General features: G+C 40.1%; 1 protein-coding gene across 3 annotated transcripts in view; it reads left to right on the forward strand.

Annotated features, from left to right (window-relative positions):
* Nucleotides 1–21,277, forward strand: part of LOC132833420 (WD repeat-containing protein 7) — a 673,682-nt gene that overhangs the window by 641,464 nt on the left and 10,941 nt on the right. For all 3 annotated transcript variants that reach the window (XM_060851797.1, XM_060851713.1, XM_060851878.1), the window contains one exon: nt 13,648–13,752. In XM_060851797.1, the coding sequence (XP_060707780.1) occupies nt 13,648–13,752 (105 nt within the window). The remainder of the gene's footprint in view (nt 1–13,647; nt 13,753–21,277) is intronic.

The following is a 21,277-nucleotide window of genomic DNA, read 5'->3' on the forward strand; positions in this document are numbered from 1 at the left end:
TCAGTGAACAATCCCACTCCTGAATTACTTCTACAGCTATTGAAAGTAAATCCTGAAAAAGACTTGTTCATGCCAGAGTTGTTAGAATGTCGAACACACTGCATCAGAAACATAGACACAAAATCAATTGAAGTATTTAAAAGGGAGATATATACTGGGTAAGTAAAGTTATTACGAGATATGGAGAGAAGGCAGGGCATTGACTTTCAAAAGATGGAGTTACCATAGCTAACAAAATTACGGAACTTGCTCAGTGGTGTATTTATTTTCCTGTTAGCAGTGGTAACAGTTGGTTTGATGCGAAGGAGCATATTACAATCTAGGGATGTCCTAAACTGCTTTGTCATCAAGTATTGTTTCTCCTGTGTAGGCACAGCTCCTTTTGATATCTTGAGGCAAAGGTGACCAGCTTATCATCTGCTGTGTTTTGTAGGATTCCATGGGATTCAAGTGACTGCTGGTGCCGCTTTGTATGCAGAAAAAGTTACCATAATTGAATTTTGGACAAGTTGCTGGTTCAGAATTTATTTCCTCTCCTTACATTTCTGGCTGTCTGTGATAAATGCTTGCTTTGGAAGGAAGCCACATTGTTTTTTCATTTGGTTGTACCAGCTGCAATAATCCTAGGTGACCTTCTTCCATATCCTGAAGCCAATATCCAAATTCCGAAGTGAAGCCTTCTGAGAATCCTTGTAGGATTCCCTGCAAACATCATAAGTACACACTCCAGACTTGAGCTGTTTATGAAAGATACACTTGGATGAATGAGTATTAGTCATTCTGGTTATGTGACCAGACTGACTCATTTGTGACTATCTCAAAAGCGTCCTGGATACTTGACTTTCAAACTAATTGAGCCTCTGTCTCTCTCATTTTCTCCAGCCACCTGATTTCCAGAGGCTTTCACTAACGGCTTCTAGAAAAGTAGTTGAATTTTATTTTTGCACGACACTTGGACATAGTCCAAGCCTCAACTGCATGTGGTAGAGTAGTCAGCACTTTTGTTCTATAGACTTTCAGGATAATAAGCAAATGAACCCCCCTTCATTCCCAGACTGATGCTCCAAGTTAGTCAAAGGCTACACAATTTCCTTACATCAATACAGGCAGTTTGAAGGAGAGTTTTGCTGAAATAAATGAACTTATCCACAACTGAGCAGGTCTGATCATGGACTTAATCTTTATGCTCAAGATAGGGCTTTCCTGGAATATGCTGGAATATTTACTTAGTTTTGATCGTAGCAATGTAGTTGTTGTGTGCACTGAACATCAATCCACGTTCCATTGAATGGACCTGCAGAGTCATCAAACAGGAAATCACAAAGTATGTTGTTGTGACCCAGTTAAGGAGGGATGAACTGATTCCTTTCACTGGTTACATCTGGTGATTGGTTTGTATTTAAAAGAAGGTTGATGTTGCCAATTATACATTGTTATGGTCCCAACTAATGTTTTTACTGAATAGATCTCAGCCTCTGATCTAGTTTAATGGATTATATTTTGTGTCTTTATGGTTTTGGTGGTCTTTTACTGAAACACAATCGCACAATACTGCAGATTTGGGTTTAACAATAAGATATCAGAGGCTGAGGGGTGACCTTACAGAAGTTTAGAAAATCATGAGGTGCATGATTGGGTAAATAGACAAGGTCTTTTCCCTGGGGTGGGAGAGTCCAGAGTTAGAGAGCATAAATTAAGGGTGAGAGGGGAAAGATTTAAAAAGGACCTAAGGGGCCACTTTTTCAGACAAAGAGTGGAGCGTCTATGGAATGAGCCGCCAGTGGAAGTGGTGAAGGCTGGTGCAATTACAACAATTAAAGGTATCTGGATGGGTATATGAATAGGAAGGGTTTAGAAGGATATGGGCCAAGTGCTAGCAATGGGACTAGATTAATTTAGGATATCTGGTTGGCGTGGATGAGTTGGACAAAAGGCTCTGTTTCTGTGCTGTACATCTCAATGACTCTGACAGAAGCTTATTACACAAAAGAAATTGAGATAAAATAAACCAAACTATTAATATATTTGACACATCTAAGTATTTCAGAACATAAGGTGAAATTCAATCCCGTTCATCTCAAAAACTCTCCTTTTATTGTATTTGCATTAGAGAGAATTCCCTTTGATTTTACATATAAAGCTCAGACTGAGAAGTTTCCCACGTTTGCAATATCTAATTTTGATGTCAGGATCACAATAAATGAACCTTTGGAGAGCATAGTAGGGAGAAGATGATGAAGAAGGTTGGTGCTAGCACGCAGCCCTGTTTAACTCCATTAAGTTTCTGAGAATGGATCAAACGTATCACCATTGTCAGAATGCACGCCAAGTGATAACTTTCTCAGGTAAGCTGAATTTCTCCATTATTTATCAAAGGCTTTGGTCATCTAAATAAACATGTAAAGGTTCATGAGCTGTTCTTCACATTTCTCCTGGAACTGCCTTACTACAAACATCATGTTAGTAGTTCCTTGGCCTTTTCTGAAATTGAGCTGACACTCTGGAATTGGATTCTGGTCATGTTATTGCAATAAGTAGCTTAGAAGGACTCTAGTGAAGTTTTTTGCTGCCAATGGAGAAGAACGAGATTCCTCTATGATTGTCGTGAGATTGATGAATTTTCTTTCACTTGTGCAAATAGCTTGTGGAGACGTTTTTTATTCTCGCAGAATGGTTTCTTGTTCGCTCATAGAATGAAAAAGTTCAGTGAGCTTCTTCACCAGGCATTGTCCTCCAGTGCTGTCAGGATTAGCTCGGCTAGCATCAGTTTCTGGAACTTTACCAGGAGTGACAGGAGTTTGCTTGCATTTGTTGTTTCTGACAGCAGAGGAGGGTCATCAGGACAGCAATTAATGGCAACCTGTGGCAGCATAGTGATTGCTTTTTCATTGATGCATGATTGAGGATGTGCTCTGCTTAACCTCCTAGAAGGTGATCAGCATTGACTTGTTGGCACTGAGGCTTGGTGATGAACCAGTAGTCATACATCCTAGTCCACAGACAGATTTTAGAACATTGTAAAATCTCTTACAGTCTATGTGGTATTCATATGCTGCAGGTAGATTCAGAGTGTCATTAGGGAGGAAACTCCAGGTCCTAGCAACGGTGAAGGAACAGCAATATATTTCCAAGTCAGGATGTGGTGAGTGGGTGCTTGCAGGTGGTGATATCCCTTGTATTTGCTGCCCTTGTCCTTTAGAAGTGGTACTGCTTTCTGATTCAGCCAATTATCTCTAATTTCTCTGAGCTTGCATCGGACAGATATTTCAATGGGTATTGCACTTGCATGATGTTAACCTGTTACAAAAGTAAACCCTGTAAACATGGCCAGAGTAAAGTATTATACAGCTGCAAATTACTTTCCAACTTGAATGCTCAATGCTTCGACTGATAAAGGCAAGCATGCCACACTCTTTCTTTACCATCTTATCCATTTGTGTTGCAACTTTCAGGGAGCAATAGACTTGCATCCCAAGATCCCCTGTATGCCAGTGCTCCTAAGGATCCTGCTATTTACTGTATACTTCTTGCATTTGACCTCCCAAAATGCACCACTTCACACTCATAAGCTCCATATGCCATTTCTCCATCCAACTTTCCAACTATATCCCGCTGTGTTTTTTGACTGTCCTCCTCACAATGCAGAACTCCTTCAAGTTTCATGTTACTGCAACCTTACACGTCAGCCCACCTACATTTTCATCCAAAACATTTTGTATACTACAAACAGAAGTCCCAACACTGATCCTTGTAGAACACCACTGGTCACCAACCTCCAGATAAAACACCTCTCCACAACTATCTTCTGTCATCTATCACCAAGTCAATTTTGTAACCAACTTACCAACTCACCGTAAATCCTATGTGATCTAACCTTTTGGACTAGCCTACAATAAGGAATTGCAAATGTGCAGTAAAGTCCATGTCAATAATATCCACTGACTTACCCTTATCAATAATTTTCAGCACTTCCTCAAAAAGCTCAATCACCTTTGTGAGACCAGACCCCCTCCACACAAAGCCCTGCTGACTGTTCCAAAGACATCCATCCCTTTCCAAATGTGAGTAAATTCGGTCCCTAAAAATATTCTCCAATAATATCCCAACAACTAATAAAAGGCTAGCTGATCTATAGCTTCTTGGATTATCCCCATTGCCATTCTTAATCAAAAGAACAACATTGGCTATTTTCCAATCTGCTGGAACTTCACCTGTTGCTATAAAGGATACAATGATCACTGTCAAGGCCCCCAGCAGCCGCTTCCCTTCCCTTTTTCAGTACCTTGGTGTCGATCCCATCAAGCATTGGGGACTTACCTACATTCACATCATAGAGATATATAGCACAGAAGCAGACCCTTCGGTCCAACTCATCCATACCAACCAGCTATCCTAAATAAATCTAGTCTCACTTACCAGCATTTGGCCCATATCCCTCTACACCCTTCCTATTTATATACCCATCCAGGTGGCTTTTAAATATTGTAATTGTACCAGCCTCCATGACTACTCTGGCAGCTCATTCCATATACACATCATTGTTTGCATGAAAAGGTTTCCCTTTAAGTCCCTTTTAAATCTTTCCCTGTCAACTTAAATGTTTTTCAAGACACCCATCACCGCCACCTTCATAATATTGGCATGCCCTAGAATTTCATCGTTCCCCTTCCTAATCTTACCATCATTCATATCCTTCTCCTTGGTGCCTACTAATGTGTGCACACATTGCTAAAGGGAAATATATTACTTAATTTTGATGCTTCAGCCTTAATTCATTGTCTTCCTTCTTCTGTTCCTTCACATGCAATGACACTTAGATATCCAGATATATAAATTATATTTTTACATTTTGCATTTTACGGAGAATGCCATTAGTGAGACATCACCCAGTAAATTCAATTAGCAAATATATTGTCTCTAACACCAAATATACCATATTACTTAATATTATGAATAATCTCCATTTGTAAAATGAGAGGCTTATAGCTACAATGCCTGTAATATTGCATTGCTCTATCAACTGCAAATCCTAGTCTAATGGAGATTAGATCATCTACAAACTGTCAATTTAAAATGTGATCAATTCTGCAGGTAATGCAACTGCAATTACTAGACATTAATAATGTGGAAATTAAAACTACATTAAAGAGGATATAGTATCTAATACTGAGACAATGTGTTATGCCTTATCATGATTGTGAAGTAACTGTTTAGCCTTCTAATAGGCTGCTGTCAAAAATAATGGGCTGCTGTGCCATTACAGTAGCTTTCCCTGAATTATATTGTTTTGGAATCAGCAACTTTGCTGCAATTAAGCAAATTATTCAATTAAATCAGGCTGATTTAGCCAATAAAGAGCACTCACTCTGGAACAATGTGACCCAATTATTTACAATAGTGCCCGACTCAACATATAACCAATAGTCACAAGCGAGTTACCTCTTTTACATCACTATTTTTGCAACTATCATATGGTATGAGTCCTGTCTAAATTTCCACTATGTGCAATTAATGCCCTAAAAGTACTGTATATTTATAGTGGAATCAATTAAGAAATATCACTAATTCATAGAGTAGTTTGCAATGTCTGCTGACAACAGTGCCCCAGAAAGTATTGTGTTTAATCCTTTTCCATTTGACTCTGTAAGTGTTGGATATGTTTATAGTGAGAACACAGAAAAGTTGAAGGCAAAGTTGCATACACACATATGAATTAGGAGAAGTAGGCCATTCTGCCTCTTAAACTTGCTCTGCCATTCAGTGAAATCAAATTGTGGCCCTCATCTCAACTTAGCTGCCAACTTTATTAACGTCCTTTGACTCTTTTATTAGTTAAAGAGCTATCTATTCTGCCTTAAAATTATTGGCAATTAACTTAACTAACTTAATTTAAATGGCCTCTTATTCTTCTAAACTCTGATGAATACAGACTCAGCCTGTCCAACCTTATAAGATAACTCCATATTATGTCAGGTTCTAGGTAAGCAAGCAGGATGTTTCAATGTCATTACAATCAAGGTTGGAAAGATGCACAAGCTTATTTCTAGTCTCACTCCAGGGCTGGCCACAGAAAATTTTATATTTAACCAAGGTGATGATATGGATAATCATATGGTTTCAGACTGTATTAGGAACAAGTTAGCTTTATTCCTTTAGTCAACAGAGAATAACAAGTTTACTACATTAGGACTTACTCAACCGAGCATGCAAACATTATTAACAAAGAAAATTCGATTCTACAAGAAAAGGTATGACTTCTATTCTAACATCCTGACTTGAACATGAAGCAAATATGGGTAACAGGCACATTATGTTTGAATATTCTACAGCATACATTGAACAGAAAACACAATCAAGCTAGAGACCACGAATTTTCAGCTGACACCCCATAAATTTGAGTTATACTGTGGTTCATTAAGTTTAACTGAAACTTTACAAGAAATTACACTGCTTGAGTTTTGACCTGACATTGAAACTCCATGAAAAGCCACTCCATCATGGATTGTTCACACTCTGGTGATTCACCTTTCAGGCGAAAGTGAGGACTGTAGATGCTGGCGATCAGAGTCTAGATTAGGGTGGTGCTAGAAAAGCACAGCAGGTCAGGCAGCATCCGAGGAGCAGGAAAATCCAGCTTCTTCCAGACTTCTAACAGCACAGAGTTATTCAACTTCTCACTGAGTCTCCAACTGCACGGAACCAGTGTATTCCAGTTGCCTTTTCAACAATACAACTTCACAGTTCTTTTCTGCATGAAGTTTGCTGTGTCTTTTCCTCTCTTCAATTAACTATGACCTGGGAACTGCTCTTCAGTGACCTCTGAGCTGTTTTGAGTGATCGATTGAAAAACTTGCAACAAATCCCGCCTTTGTTCCAAAATCAGAAATTGAAGCTAATATTTTGGAACAATCAAATATAGCAACCTGGAATATATCATCCCCTTGAAATTCAAGGTCCTCTGAAAATATAACCCCCCTCTCATTGTTAGCTTCACAATAGTAAATAACAAAAAAGGAATTCATCATGGCATGCATCATGATGCGAAGTTGGTTGTCAAACTCATCTAGACTTCTTTACTATATTACTGCAATAAGGAGTATAATGGTAGTAGAATGGTTATACAATTGAATTGGTAATCCAGAAGCCTAGTGTAAGTAGAGCGCTAAATTGCACGCCAAATTGCAGATTCTTTGTGCTATGATTTTTATTTTGAATTACATTGCTGCAGATTTAAATTTGTCTCAGTAATCTTTTTTTGTAGAAAGGCTTCCGATTTGATAATCGAGATAGAAAGAGAATTGATCCATTGAAACAGCCTGTTGGCTTTCTCAGTCCACCATCTTCAAAATCAAGGTTGGCATAATGCAAGTGGAATAGTGAAACACTACTTCACATTACCACATTCACAGCTTGATAAATGATTAATTCTTGGCCTTATTGGTTCCTGATAGATCGGAACATCTCAATATGTAAACTTAGACAGGCAACAGTAAGAGAAACAACTGTTCAGTAAATAAGCAGAATTTCTTTTGATCTATTTAACCTTGACATCAGAAATAATGGGGAAAAATAAGCTATTTTCATTTAGGTTATGGTATTAAGTGCAAGATACGAGTCAATGTTTTTGCAGACTTCTTTGGGGCCTCTAATTCTGTTATACAAACTTAGATGTTATCAATAAGTAAAAGAAAAGTGAAATAACTGTTACTGAGTTGTTTAAAATAAATGTTCCCTGCTATTAGAATGGTCAAACTGCAGTCAATTTTATTTTATTTTTCCATCTAGAAAAACTTGAAGCTGTTGTTGGATATTGATATCTTCCAAATTTTAAAGGTTGCTTTTTTGACCCATTTATGGGATGTTGACATTGCTGCAAAGTTTGGCATTTATTGCCCATTCCTCCATTCATCTTAATAAGGTAGTGGTGAAACCTCCTTCTGTGATCACTGCAATCTGTGTGGTTAAAAAAAGAACTGTCCATACTATTAGATGGAATTTCTTGGTTTTTAACTCAGTGAATGTTTAAAGGCAGAGTCATGTGTAATGTGGAAGGGAAACCTGTTGTCCTTGTACTTCTAGGTGGTAGGAGTCATGGTTTTGGGAGTTACTGTCCAAGAAGCTTAGGCAAGTTGCTTCGGGCATTTCAGAGATGCTGCAGCCACAATATTTAAGATTGTGTATTTGAATGCCAGTCAAGTGGAATGATTGATCTTGTGTGGCATCAAAATAATTGAATGTTATTGGAACTACTTTCATGAAGGCAAATGAAGAGTATTCCTTCACACTCCTGACTTATACTTTTTAGATGGTGCCAAGGACTCTGAGGAGTCTCTAGTTGAGTTACTGAATGGTACCTGGTTTGTGGTGTAGGTGTTTTTGAAAATAGCTTCAAAGACATCTTCACACGCACATGAGGTAATTGTCGCATTACATCTAGATCCAGAGTGACTAACGGGTATTGTGTCCTCCATGGTGTTCTACTCCCATTGCCTTCATAGGCCCTATCCAACTGTCCAAAATGCAGGATATCTTTCCTTTATTCTAAGCTTGACTTCAAGACATTTCATGCAGCATCCAAAAAATAATTCTCTCCCATGTGTCATTACTCAATAATTCCTAGGGAAGATTCTTTTTTGCATAACTACCACCACTTGGTTCAGTGATTGTGTACCTCATGCTTAAGTGATCTCAGAGGGGAAAACCAGCAGAAAAGTAGTAATACTTGGAAAAGAACGTACTGGTCATACTTTCTTCCATTTTGAAGTATACAAGTTGGATCAGTATGTTCCATTTCCAGTTTTACTGTTTTTTTTCCTTCTGGGATGCACACTAACTTTAAGCCATGTAGTCCAGCTTTAACTGGAGCTGGGCACTCTCAATATTGGTCCCCTGCTGAAGCATCTAGCTGATCAACCATACAGTTACCACTGACTGGATGTTAAAATCATTTAAAACAGCAGGCAACACAAACTTAGCATGCTGCCGTCTTACATTGAACAGGCATGGGTTGAACCTGATTCCTGTGCCTGTGTTTGGGGTCTGTTGAATTTAGTCCCATGATGCTTCAATCATGATTTTTAAAAGTACCACTTAGAGTGTAGCTGCGGGTGGGAACTGTTGACAGGTTTCACTATATTTGACTGGCTACATCTGTCGACTTAAATTTTTCACCCTTGTGTCTGGTTCAGAAAAAGAGAGGTTGCTTTGTCTTCTGACCTGTCATGAATGCAGGAAGCAAAAACAGTCTGCTATGAGGGAATCTCAGCAGGGGAACTCCTAACAAATGAGAGGCAGATATTGACAGACGGTCTGCAGTTTTGGTGATGAATGTATTTCATACACTGCTGCTCAAGGTCACTTCATGCTCAAAGCATTTAACAATCATCAAAACATCCTGGATTTTTTTGATGCTGTAATACATTGTGAAGCTCAACAATCATTTAAGTGACTCCTCATCCTACTTGGAAGTCTTTTTTTCTTTATAGAAAATAAGTTAAAATGAGAGTATTTCTTCTCAGAATGTTTCTCACATCAATTAAACAAAATGTAATTTTTACATAACTTTGTTCTATTTTCTTTCTTCCTCTTCTAAGAATACAATGCTCATTTTTTTTATCAACAACTTTCTGGTACCACGTTGAAATGTCTATTCCAATATGGCATTGATTATCAGAAAACCACAGGACATGGAAAGCACAATTTTGTTTTCCCATGTGAATACGCAAACGCAAATCAGGAGTAATGTAAGGTCATTTAAAATATTCAAACATTCCACTTATACTTTCACTGCCTTTTGAAGAAGACTTCTAAAGAATCACAACCCTCAGAGAGAAAAGTTTCTCTGTAACTCTCTTAAATGAGTGATTTTTTCATTGTTAGACAGTGAACCCCTAGTTCTAGATTTGCCATCGAGAAGAAGCATGCTCTCCACATCTACCCTGTCTAGATCCTCTTTTCAGTCAAGCCACTTCTTACTGTTCTGAACTCCAGCAGATACACGCCTATCATGCCCACTCTTTCCTCATACAATAACACGCCCATTCCAGGTATTAATCTGGTAAACTTTCACTGAATTGTCTCCAATGCGTTTATATCATTTCTTTAAAAAAGAGATCTGTACAGTACACAAAACTTCAAAATTGTTTCAAAGATGCCCTGCATAACTGAAGCATAACCTCCCTTTACTTTCCCTTGCAATAAACAAAAATGCTGTTTAGTTTTTATGATTACTTGCTGAACCTGTAGAATAATATCTTGTGGATTCATGCATGTGTCCACCCAGATCCCTCTGCACTTCCAAGCTCTGCATGCCTTTCAACAGTCATTAAGTAAAGTTGATTATGAACTTGAGCTGATCTCATTTTTCTGCCCTAAGATCAGCTAACTTCATCATAGATAGAAGCAACCTGGGACCTTAACAGTTCTGCCACAACGTACAACAAAGGAAGTTATATATCAGACCTTAATTTGAATGACATTGTAATAATTGCATTACCTGAATATTTTCACACAACAATAAGCCCCTGGAATAAGTTGCCAGAGAAGATGACTGGGGTGGATCCAAAAGAGGATAAATTGTATTTGCAATTAAATGGCTGTTAAGAAAATAGGAATTCAAAGCCTTCAAAAAACATACAGGTTGCTGATCCGAAATACCTGATCCCTAAAAGTTGTAAAATTAATTGGTAATTAAAATGTCGCTTCAATAAAATACATAAATAATTGATTAGACTCCGTTATATAGCATAGACACAGACCAGCCCCACAGCCTATTCAGCCTCTCCAATTCAAACCCTTCAATCCCAGCAATATCCCTGTTAATCCTTTCTGAACCCTCTCAAGTTTAACTATATCTTTCCCATAATAGGGAGATCAGAATTGAACATAACATTCTCAAAGTGGCCTAACCAACGTCTTGTACTGCTGCAACATGACATTCCAACTCTTATACTTAATGTACTGACCAATGAAGGCAAGCATGCCAAACACCACCTTCAACATCCTGCAACTCCACTTTCAAGGAACTATGCACCTGCACCCCTAGGTCCCTTTGTTCAGAAACACTCCCCAGGACCCTGTCATTAATTGTCTAAGTCCTGCCTTGACTTTCCTTACAAAAATGCAACACCTCACATTTATCTAAATTAAACTCCATCTACCACTCCTCAGTCCATTGGCCCATCTGATCAAGATCCCATCATACTCTGAGACAACCTTCTTTGCAGTCCACTACACCATCAATTTTAGTATCATCTGCAAACTTACTAACCATAGTGCCTATATTCACATGCAAATCATTCGTATAAATGACATAAGGCAGTGTACCCAGCACTGATCCTTATGGCACACTGCAGGTTAGAAGCTTCCAGTTCAAAAAACAACCCTCCACCACCACTCTCTGTCTCCTACCTTTAAGCCAATTTTGTAACTACTTGTCTAGCTCCCCTTAGATTCCATGTAATCTAACCTTGCTAGCCAAAAATATCTACCCTGAAGAACTCTTGCAGAGATGTCCTGGAGTTGAGATGACTGACTTCCAACAACCACAATCATCTTCCATCGTGCTAGGTATGACTCCATCTAGTGGACAGTTTTCCCCCGTTTCCGATTGACTCAGTTTTGCTAGGACTCCAGATGCCACACTCAGAAAATGAGACCTTGATATCAAGGGCTGGCACTCTCACCTCAATTCTGAAGATTAACTCATTTGTCTAAATTTGAGTTAAGGCTGAAAAAACAGCCCTAGCAAAACCCAAAATGAATGTCAGTAAGAATGTTGTTGCTAAGCAATTGCTATTTGATAGCACCATTAATAATTTTTTCCATCACTTTGCTGACAATGAGGAATGAACGGATGGGGTGTTAACTGGCTGGGTTAGTTTTACTACTTTTAGTGTAACGGTCATATCTGGGCAATTTTCCTCATTGTCGAACACATGCCAGTGTTGCAGCTGTACTGGAACTGCTTGGCTAGGGGTGTTGCCGTAATGTTGTCAGGGCTCAAAACCTTTGCTACAGCCAGTATAGTTAGCTATTTTTGGCTTTCATGTAGAGTGAATCAAATTGGTTTTAGACTGGCACTTGTGATGCTTTGAATCTCTGGAGAAAGCTGAGATAGATCATCTAATCGTCACTTCTAGAATAAGATTTGCAAATGCTTTGTCATCGTCCTTTGCATTTCTGCACCTGGTTCGCCTATCATTGAGGATAAGGATGTTTGCAGAACACCCTCCTTCAATGAGTTTAATTCCCCATTGCCATATTCAACTGGAGCTAGCCTCTGGTAGAACCAAGCCACTAACTGATCATGGCCACCCTCCTTGAGTAGAATTAAATGACTCCCTTGATGTACTGTGGTGCTACACCCTAACTGACCATAGCACCCTTTCAACCCAGTAAGTATTGCTCCTTTTGTTATGTAAACCAGTGGCACATGCAGCAAGTGAGATGTCGATGGAGCACAGTGCTATATCCATTCCTTTGATTTTTCAGTGTTCCCACCCTTAGCAAACTGCCTGCCTCTCTCTTAGCAGTAAAAACAATGCAAACCACAGAGGGTGGCACACTGTAACTGAACTCTGAAGACCCTCTGAACTAAGAAAGCAAAGACGTAAGATGCATCCTGTGCAGGTGCATGAGATGTACATGGCTGTGTGTGTCCCTGTGGAGAACATGACCCAGTAGCTTTCGCGTCATAGGTGTTCCTGAGCTCCAAAATTTTGAATGGCTGAAAGTGTGTGTGTAGCTTCAAATGCTTGCAGTCAAATGGTGAGATTGGCTAGACAAGTTTTAGGGAGAATGCTGGCAATGCATCTTGTTGTGAAGAAGCAGTTGGATGATGGGTCTCACAAGCTGTAGCCACCAGATACCCATTCTGATTTCCATGCTGGGAAAGGAGAGGAAAATTGCAGGTGGCGTATTAAAAAAAACAAGTCGGGGCTGTAATGAAATGTAAATGCTCTGAAGTAAGACAGACACTGCCCAACGGTATGATTCTGAAGTTAGCATTTAAGGCTGGAGCAGAAAATCACAAAACATTTTCTCGATGTTGAGATTCTAATTCTTTCATTCTCTCCATACAGCCTCATCTTATTCAATTCTTCACTTAGCCTCGGAAAGTGCCAAAAATACAGTTGTGGCAGTATTTATAAACTCTCACAAATTGATTCATGCCCAACTATTGGCTGTATGATAATATCTTCAACAGCAAGAGCAGTGATCAAAATAATTTCCACTCCTAACTTTTCTGATCAATTTTCCATAAAACCAACAAGGAATGCAAGTTTTTTTTTAGGATCAGTAGAGACTGACAAATTGTACTAATCATGTTTTAACTTATGTTGAATCTGTCACAATTAGCACTGCCTGGTAGCAAAGGCTTAGGTTACAAGAAACAAAAATATTTACTGCATCAGGTTTCTCTTTCCAATATGTTTGCGTCTCAGTGGACTGACTGACATTACTGCAAGTTTTGATTATGCAGTAATTGAATTGAAATGTATTAAATCTTGATCATTCAAAAGAAGCTAATTTTTACATAAATCCATAGACAATTGTCAATGTAGTACTTTGTTTAGCTTGATATATGAACATTGAAGTACTAAAGGTGCGTATCTTGGATTGCTTTGTCTGTGTTCCTTTTTCCAGACTATTCATGGCCACAGTGGACCCATAACCGCAGTGTCCTTTGCCCCTGATGGAAGGTATCTGGCCACATATTCCAACGCTGACAGCCACATTTCCTTCTGGCAGGTATGACTGCTTTTATACTTTTTCATTTGGTTGTGTATGCTTCACATGAAAGGTCAAATTTCTTGAATTTTTAATAAGGTTGCATCATTTTACACAAAATCCTTGAAAGTTAGTCTCCAGCTGACAGTTAGAGAACTGGAGACAGAACTGCCTGTGTTGAAATAGGTTAGAACTACCTGAGGGATTAGGTTGACAAGAAGTGCTTAAAATGAGAGAAAAAGGATGAAATTACCCAAAATGAGCCACAAAACAAAGGTAATCAATAGCAGTACTTATTTTTAAGACAGAGAAATTGATTACAAGAGTAAGAGGTTCTCCCTTAGACAAGGTGGGTAATATGGCATCATAATCAACTTGGAATTTACAATTACATTTCTCAATATCCTGTTTAAATAGAGTAGAGAATTGGGCTTACATAAAGAGAACAATGAGAATAATTAATTTAGATTAATCCTAATCTAAAATAAAATAACCTAACTTACGCACCTCTCAATTCACTTCTGTCCATGTGCACGTCCAGCAGTCACTTAAATCTCCCTACTGACTCTGTTTCCACTACCACTGCTGGCAACGCATTCCATGCTTTCGTAACTCTCTGCATAAAGAACCAACCTCTGGTGTCTCCTCTATACCTTCCTCCTAATATCTTAAAATGATGACCCCTTGTACCAGTCAATCCTGTCCTGGGGAAAAGTCTCTGGCTATTAACTCGATCAGGTCAACTCTCTTCATCCTTCTCTCCAAAGAGAAAAGTCTGAGCTCAGTCAACCTCTATTTGTAGGACAAGCCATCCAGTCCAAGCAGCATCCTGATAAACTTTCTTTGCACCCTCTCCAAAGCCTCTGTATCTTTCGTATAATAGGGCAACTGAAACTGGACACAATACTCCAAGTGTGGTCTCACCAGTGTCTTGTAGAGCTGCAGCAAAACCTCGCAGCTCTTAAACTTGATGCCTCTGTTAATGAAAGCCAAAACACCATATGCTTTCTTAACAACCCTATCCACTTGGGTGGCAACTTTGAGGGATCTATGCACTTGAACACCAAGATCCCTCTGTTCCTCCAAACCGCCAAGAAACCTGTCTTTAATCCTATATTCAGCATTAGAGTTCGACCTTCCAAAATGCATCACTTCGCATTTATCCAGGTTGAACTCCATCTGCCATTTCTCAGCCCAGCTCTGCATTCTGTGTATGTTGCACTACAGCCACCATTAGCCCTCGATACTATCAATGGTACCTTCAATCTTTGCATCATCAGCAAATTTACTAACCTACCCCTCAATCTTCTTATCCAAGTCATTTATAAAAACTACAAAGAGCAGAGGCCCAAGAACAGAGCCCTGCAGGCCACCACTCACCACTGACCTCCAGGCAGAATATTTACCATTTGCAACCACCCTCTGCCTTCTGTCAGCCAACCAATTCTGCATCCAGCCAAGTCTCCCTGTATCCCATACCTCCTGACTTTATGAATGAGCCTACCATGGGGAAGCTTAATCAAATGCCTTGCTGAAGTCCATATACACTACATCTACTGCTCGACCTTCGTCGACCTGTCTCGTCACATCCTCAAAGAACTCAATAAGATTTGTGAGCGTGACCTGCCCCTCACAAAGCCATACTGACTGCCTTTAATTACGCTATGCTTTGCCAAACAGTCATAAATCCTATCCTTCAAAATTCTTTCCAAAACCTTGCTAACCACAGACGTAAGACTGACTGGTCTGTAATTGCCAAGAATTTCCCTATTCCCCTTCTTGAAAAGAGAAACAACATTCACCTCCTTCCAATCCTCTGGTACCACTCCCATGGAGAGTGAGGAAGGAAAGATCTTTTCAGTCTCTTCCTATGGCTCAAACCCTCTGACCTTGGCAACATCCCTCTAAACCTTTTCTGAACCCTTTCAAGTTTCACAATTTCCTTCCTATAGCAGGGAGACCAGAATTGCATGCAGTATTCCTGTACAGGCTGTCCTGTACAGCCGCAACATGACCTCAACTCCTATACTGAATGCTTTGACCAATACAGGAAAGCATACCAAATGCCTCCTTCATATCCTATCTACCTGTGACTTTATTTCAAGGAACTATGAACCTGCTCTCCACATTCTCTTTGTTCAGCAACACTCCCCAGGACCTTACGATTAAGTGCATAAGTCCTGCCTTGATTTGCGTTTCCAAAATGCAGTACCTCAAATTTATCTAAATTAAACTGATCTGCCAGTCCTCAGCCCGCTGGCCTATCTGATCAAGATCCTATTGTACTCAGAGGTAATCTTTTTTGTTGTCCACTACACCCCTAATTTTGTATCATCTTCAGACTTACTAACCGAACCTCCTATGTTCGCATCCGAATAATTTATATAAATGATGAAGAACAGTGGACCCAGCACCAATCCTGTGGCATACCGCTAATAGAGTGTATTAAGAAAGAAATTTAACTAAACTCATGGTTCATTATTCACCAGGTATATCCACCACACACTCAGGTATTTCAGACCCTTAACACACAATGTATTAAATGGTTATTCTTCTTGTGACCATTGTTTGTTTGCCATTCCCAATATGTCCTCTAGTTCTCGACCTTTCCACCATCAGGAATAGGTTCACCCTATCAACTCTACTTGGATTCCTCATTATTTTTAACACCTCTCTGAAAACTCCTGTCAAAGCTCTGTTCCGAAAGGAAAATAGCCTTCTTCTCCAGTCTATCCACATAGCTGCCCCTCATCCTGGAACCAATTTCATAATCATTCCAGCACATTCCCTAGTGCTTTCAACTCGTTCCTAAAATGTAATACGAGGAATTAGTACAATTGTTAAGTTATGTAATGATGCAGTACTCCAGTTGAGGCTGAGCCAGTGTTCTATAAAGATTTACCACAGCATCCTTTAAAGAGTATTTTAGTGTAAACTTGTTAAAAATGTGATATTTGCAGTGGTCATGTTTAAGGAAACTTGATTCAAGCTATGGAAGAGGAGACTAGGAATTGTGGGTTAGTTTCTGTGTGACAGGTTAAATAGCTGCCACACATCAGAATGCTGACAAGAACCTATTGATTTTCACCTGAAACCTTAGCGAGCTCATCAACACATGGAAAACAATCATGGGATAGGCAGGTCTTCCACTTCACTTTGTTAAACACTCATTAGCTGCTGTTTTAACCCTGGAATTCTGACTTTAACTCTTTGTGTGCTGGTTTCCTGGGCTGGGCTTCCTCAAACTCACCAGACAAAGAGGGTATCAGTCCATTATGTAGCTGAGTAATTGAGGCCAAGTAGGGCAATAAATGAACAAATAGATCTGTCACCAATTCCTTATCTAAGAAGACATATTCTTTGAGAAAATGTGCTTTCACTGTTTTGAAGATGATTTCCAATACTTTACCAGTCATTTCTGCTACCTAGAAGTTTGCTACCTCTGTTGTGCACTTCCCAGTTCTCAACATAGAAAGCAACAGGGCAGCTGCTTATGAAGGTTAGTGTTGGACCAGCTGTTCGGATACAGTGCTCCTAAAACAGAGTGTACAGACAGAGGATCTGACAGAGTGCCCATCTCTAAGGAGGATCAGTCATCACTAACATTGGCAGCACCCAAAACAAAAGAGACCAGAAGGCCATACATTATCCATGTTGATTAAGGTCAATGCAACCTTTAGTTATTTTGTTTCCAGGGAGTTGCTTGTGATATTTGTCAAAATCTCACAAGCTGCTGCCTACTTGTCAGAATGGTGCTCTTTATGCACTTCACTGCTGATGAAGTCAGACAGACAGAGAGGATTTGCTCCTCTGGCTGGGAATCCCATAGATCCAGTGAGTCATAGCTTGCGTACACAAGACACCATCATGTCAGCCAGTAACATTTATCATTCAACGGGGTTACAGTCCCTTAATGTTCAACTATTGAAAGATCATTTTGCATGCGAGGGTGGTGGGGGAGGGTTGTTTTTCAGACTGGAAGCCTGCGACCAGTGGAATGGTTAGTAAGGATCAGTGCTGGGTCCTCTACCTTTTGTCATTTACATAAATGATTTGGATGCAAGCATAAGAGGTACAGTTAACGACATAACGACAGCGAGTATGGCATTAAATGGAAAGATAAGCAGCAGGATAGCATGTGTCCAGGTGGATTTAAAATTGAGGTAGACTGAGAATGCAGAAGAAAGCAAGGATAACTTAGGACATCATATGACTTCCAATATCTCTAATGATAAGAAACTTAGCATTAAGGCACTTTACCTGAATGCTCGTAGCACTCATAACAAAGCAGATGAACTAATGGCACAGATAATAGTGAATGATTATGATGTGGTAGGCATCACAGAGACTTGGTTACAGGGGGGGTCAGGACTGGCAGTTAAACCTCTAAGGTTTTTCAACTTATCGAAAAGACAGGGAGGTGGGCAGAGAGGGTGGGGTTGCCTTGTTAGTTAAGAACAAAATTAAATCTATGGCATTGAATGACATAGCGTCGGATGATGTGGAGTCTGTGTGGGTGGAATTGAGGAACCACAAAGGCAAAAAAAAATAATTGGAGTTGTGTATAGACCTCCTAACAGTGGTCAGGACCAGGGATGCAACGTGTACTGGGAAATAGAGAAGGCATGTCAGAAAGGCAAGGTCACATTGATCATGGGAGACTTCAATATGCAGGTGGACTGGGTAAATAATGTTCCCAGTGGATCCAAAGAAAGGGAATTCATGGAATTCCTACAGGATGGCTTTTTGGAACAGCTTGTCATGGAGCCCACAAGGGAGCAGGCTATTCTGAACCTAGTGCTTTGCAATGAACCAGACTTTATAAAAGATCTTAAAGTAAGGGAACCCTTAGGAAGTAGCGATCATAATATGGTAGAGTTCAGTCTGGAGTTTGAAAGAGAGAAGGCAAAATCGGATGTAATGGTGTTACAATTAAATAAAGGTAATTATGAGGGCATGAGAGAGGAACTGACAAAAATAGACTGGAAGCAGAGGCTAACCGGGAAGACAGTAGAGCAAAAATGGCAGGAGTTTGTGGGTATAATTGAGGACACTATACAGAGGTTCATCCCCAAGAAAAGAAAGATTATCCGGGGAGGGATTAGACAACCATGGCTGACAAAGGCAGTCAGGGAGTGTATTAAAGAAAAAGAGAGATCCAATAAAATGGCCAAGAACAGTGGGAAATCAGAAGATTGGGAAGGCTACAAAAACAAATAGAGGATAACAAAGAGTGTAATAAGAAATGAGAGGATCAAATATGAAGGTAGGCTAGCCAGTAATATTAGAAATGATAGTAAAAGTTTCTTTCAGTACATAAGAAACAAACGACAGGCAAAAGTAAACATTGGGCCACTTCAAACTGATGCTGGAAGCCTAGTGATGGGAGATAAGGAAATAGCAGGAGAACTTAACAAATACTTTGCATCAGTTTTCACAGTGGAAGACATGAGTAATATCCCAACAATTAAAGGGAGTCAGGGGGCTGAGTTGAGTATGGTTGCCATTACAAAAGAGATAGTGCTAGAAAAGTTAAAAAGTCTTAAAATTGATAAATCTCCTGGCCCTGATGGGATACACCCTAGACTTCTGAGAGAGGTGGCTGAGGAAATAGCGGAGGCATTGATTGAGATCTTTCAAGAGTCACGGGAGTCAGGAAAGGTCCCGGATGATTGGAAGATGGCTGTTGTAACCCCCTTGTTCAAGAAAGGATCAAGACAAAAGATGGAAAATTATAGGCCAATTAGATTAACCTCGGTTGTTGGTAAAATTCTAGAATCCATCAGTCAGGATGAGGTTTCTAAATTCTTAGAAGAGCAGAGTCTGATTAGAACAAGCCAACATGGATTTAGTAAGGGGAGGTCATGCCTGACAAACCTGTTGGAATTCTTTGAAGAGGTGACAAGTAGGTTAGACCAGGGAAACCCAGTGGATGTGGTCTATCTAGACTTCCAAAAGACCTTTGATAAGGTGCCACACAGGAGACTGCTGAGCAAAGTGAGGGCTCATGGTGTTCAAGGTGAGCTGCTGGGATGGATTGAGGATTGGCTGTCTAACAGAAGGCAGAGAGTTGGGATAAAAGGTTCATTTTCGGAATGGCAGCCGGTGACGAGCAGTGTCCCGCAGGGTTCAGTGTTGGGGCTACAGCTATTCGCCTTATATATTAATGATTTGGATGAGGGGACTGGGGGCATTCTAGCGAAGTTTGCAGATGATACGAAGTTAGGTGGACAGGCAAGTAGTACTGAGGAAGTGGGGAGGCTTCAGAAGGATCTAGACAGTTTGGGAGAGTGGTCCAGGAAATGGCTGATGGAATTCAACGTGAGCAAGTGCGAGGTCTTGCACTTTGGCGAAAAGAATAAAAGCATAGACTACTTTCTAAATGGTAAGAAAATTCATAAAGCCAAAGTACAAAGGGATCTGGGAGTGCTAGTCGAAGATTCTCTAAAGGTAAACATGCAGGCTGAGTCCCTGATTAAGAAAACGAATGCAATGTTGTCACTTATCTCAAGAGGGTTGGAATATAAAAATAGAGATGTGCTACTGGGACTTTATAAAGCTCTGGTTAGGCCCCATTTGGAGTACTGTGTCCAGTTTTGGTCCCCACACCTCAGGAAGGACATACTGGCACTGGAACGTGTCCAGCGGAGATTCTCACGGATGATCCCTGGAATGGTAGGTCTAACATATGAGGAACGGCTGAGGATCCTGGGATTGTATTCATTGGAGTTTAGAAGATTAAGGGGGGACTTAATAGAGACGTACAAGATAATACATGGCTTGGAAAGGGTGGACGCTAGGAAATTGTTTCCATTAGACGAGGAGACTAGGACCCGTGGGCACAGCCTTAGAATTAGAGGGGGTCAATTCAGAACAGAAATGCGGAGACATTTCTTCAGCCAGAGGGTGGTGGGCCTGTGGAATTCATTACCACAGAGTGCAGTGGAGGCCGGGACGCTAAATGTCTTCAAGGCAGAGATTGATAGATTCTTGTTGTCTCGAGGAATTAAGGGCTACGGGGAGAACGCTGGTAAGTGGAGTTGAAATGCCCATCAGCCATGATTGAATGGCGGAGTGGACTCGATGGGCCGAATGGCCTTACTTCCGCTCCTATGTCTTATGGTCTTATAGTTAGTAAGTTTGCAGATTATACCAAAATCGGAGGTGTCGTGGACAGTGAAGAGGCTTACCTCAGATTATAACAGGATCTTGACCAGATGGGGCAATGGTCTGAGAAGTGGCAGATGGAATTTAATTCAGATAAATGTGAGGTGCTGCATTTCCAGAAAGTTAACCTTAGCAGGACTTATACACTTAATGGTAAGGTCCTAGGGAGTGTTGCTGAACAAAGAGACCTTGGAGTGCAGGTTCATAGCTCCTTGAAAGTGGAGTTGCAGATAGATAGGTTAGTGAAGAAGGCGTTTGGTATGCCTTCCTTTATTGGTCAGATATTGAGTACAGGAGTTGGGAGGTCATGTTGCGGTTGCACAGGACATTGGTTAGGCCACTGTTGGAATATTGCGTGAAATTCTGCTCTCCTTCCTAT

The sequence above is a fragment of the Hemiscyllium ocellatum genome, chromosome 1, assembly GCF_020745735.1.
Source record: "Hemiscyllium ocellatum isolate sHemOce1 chromosome 1, sHemOce1.pat.X.cur, whole genome shotgun sequence".
Lineage (NCBI taxonomy): Eukaryota > Metazoa > Chordata > Chondrichthyes > Orectolobiformes > Hemiscylliidae > Hemiscyllium > Hemiscyllium ocellatum.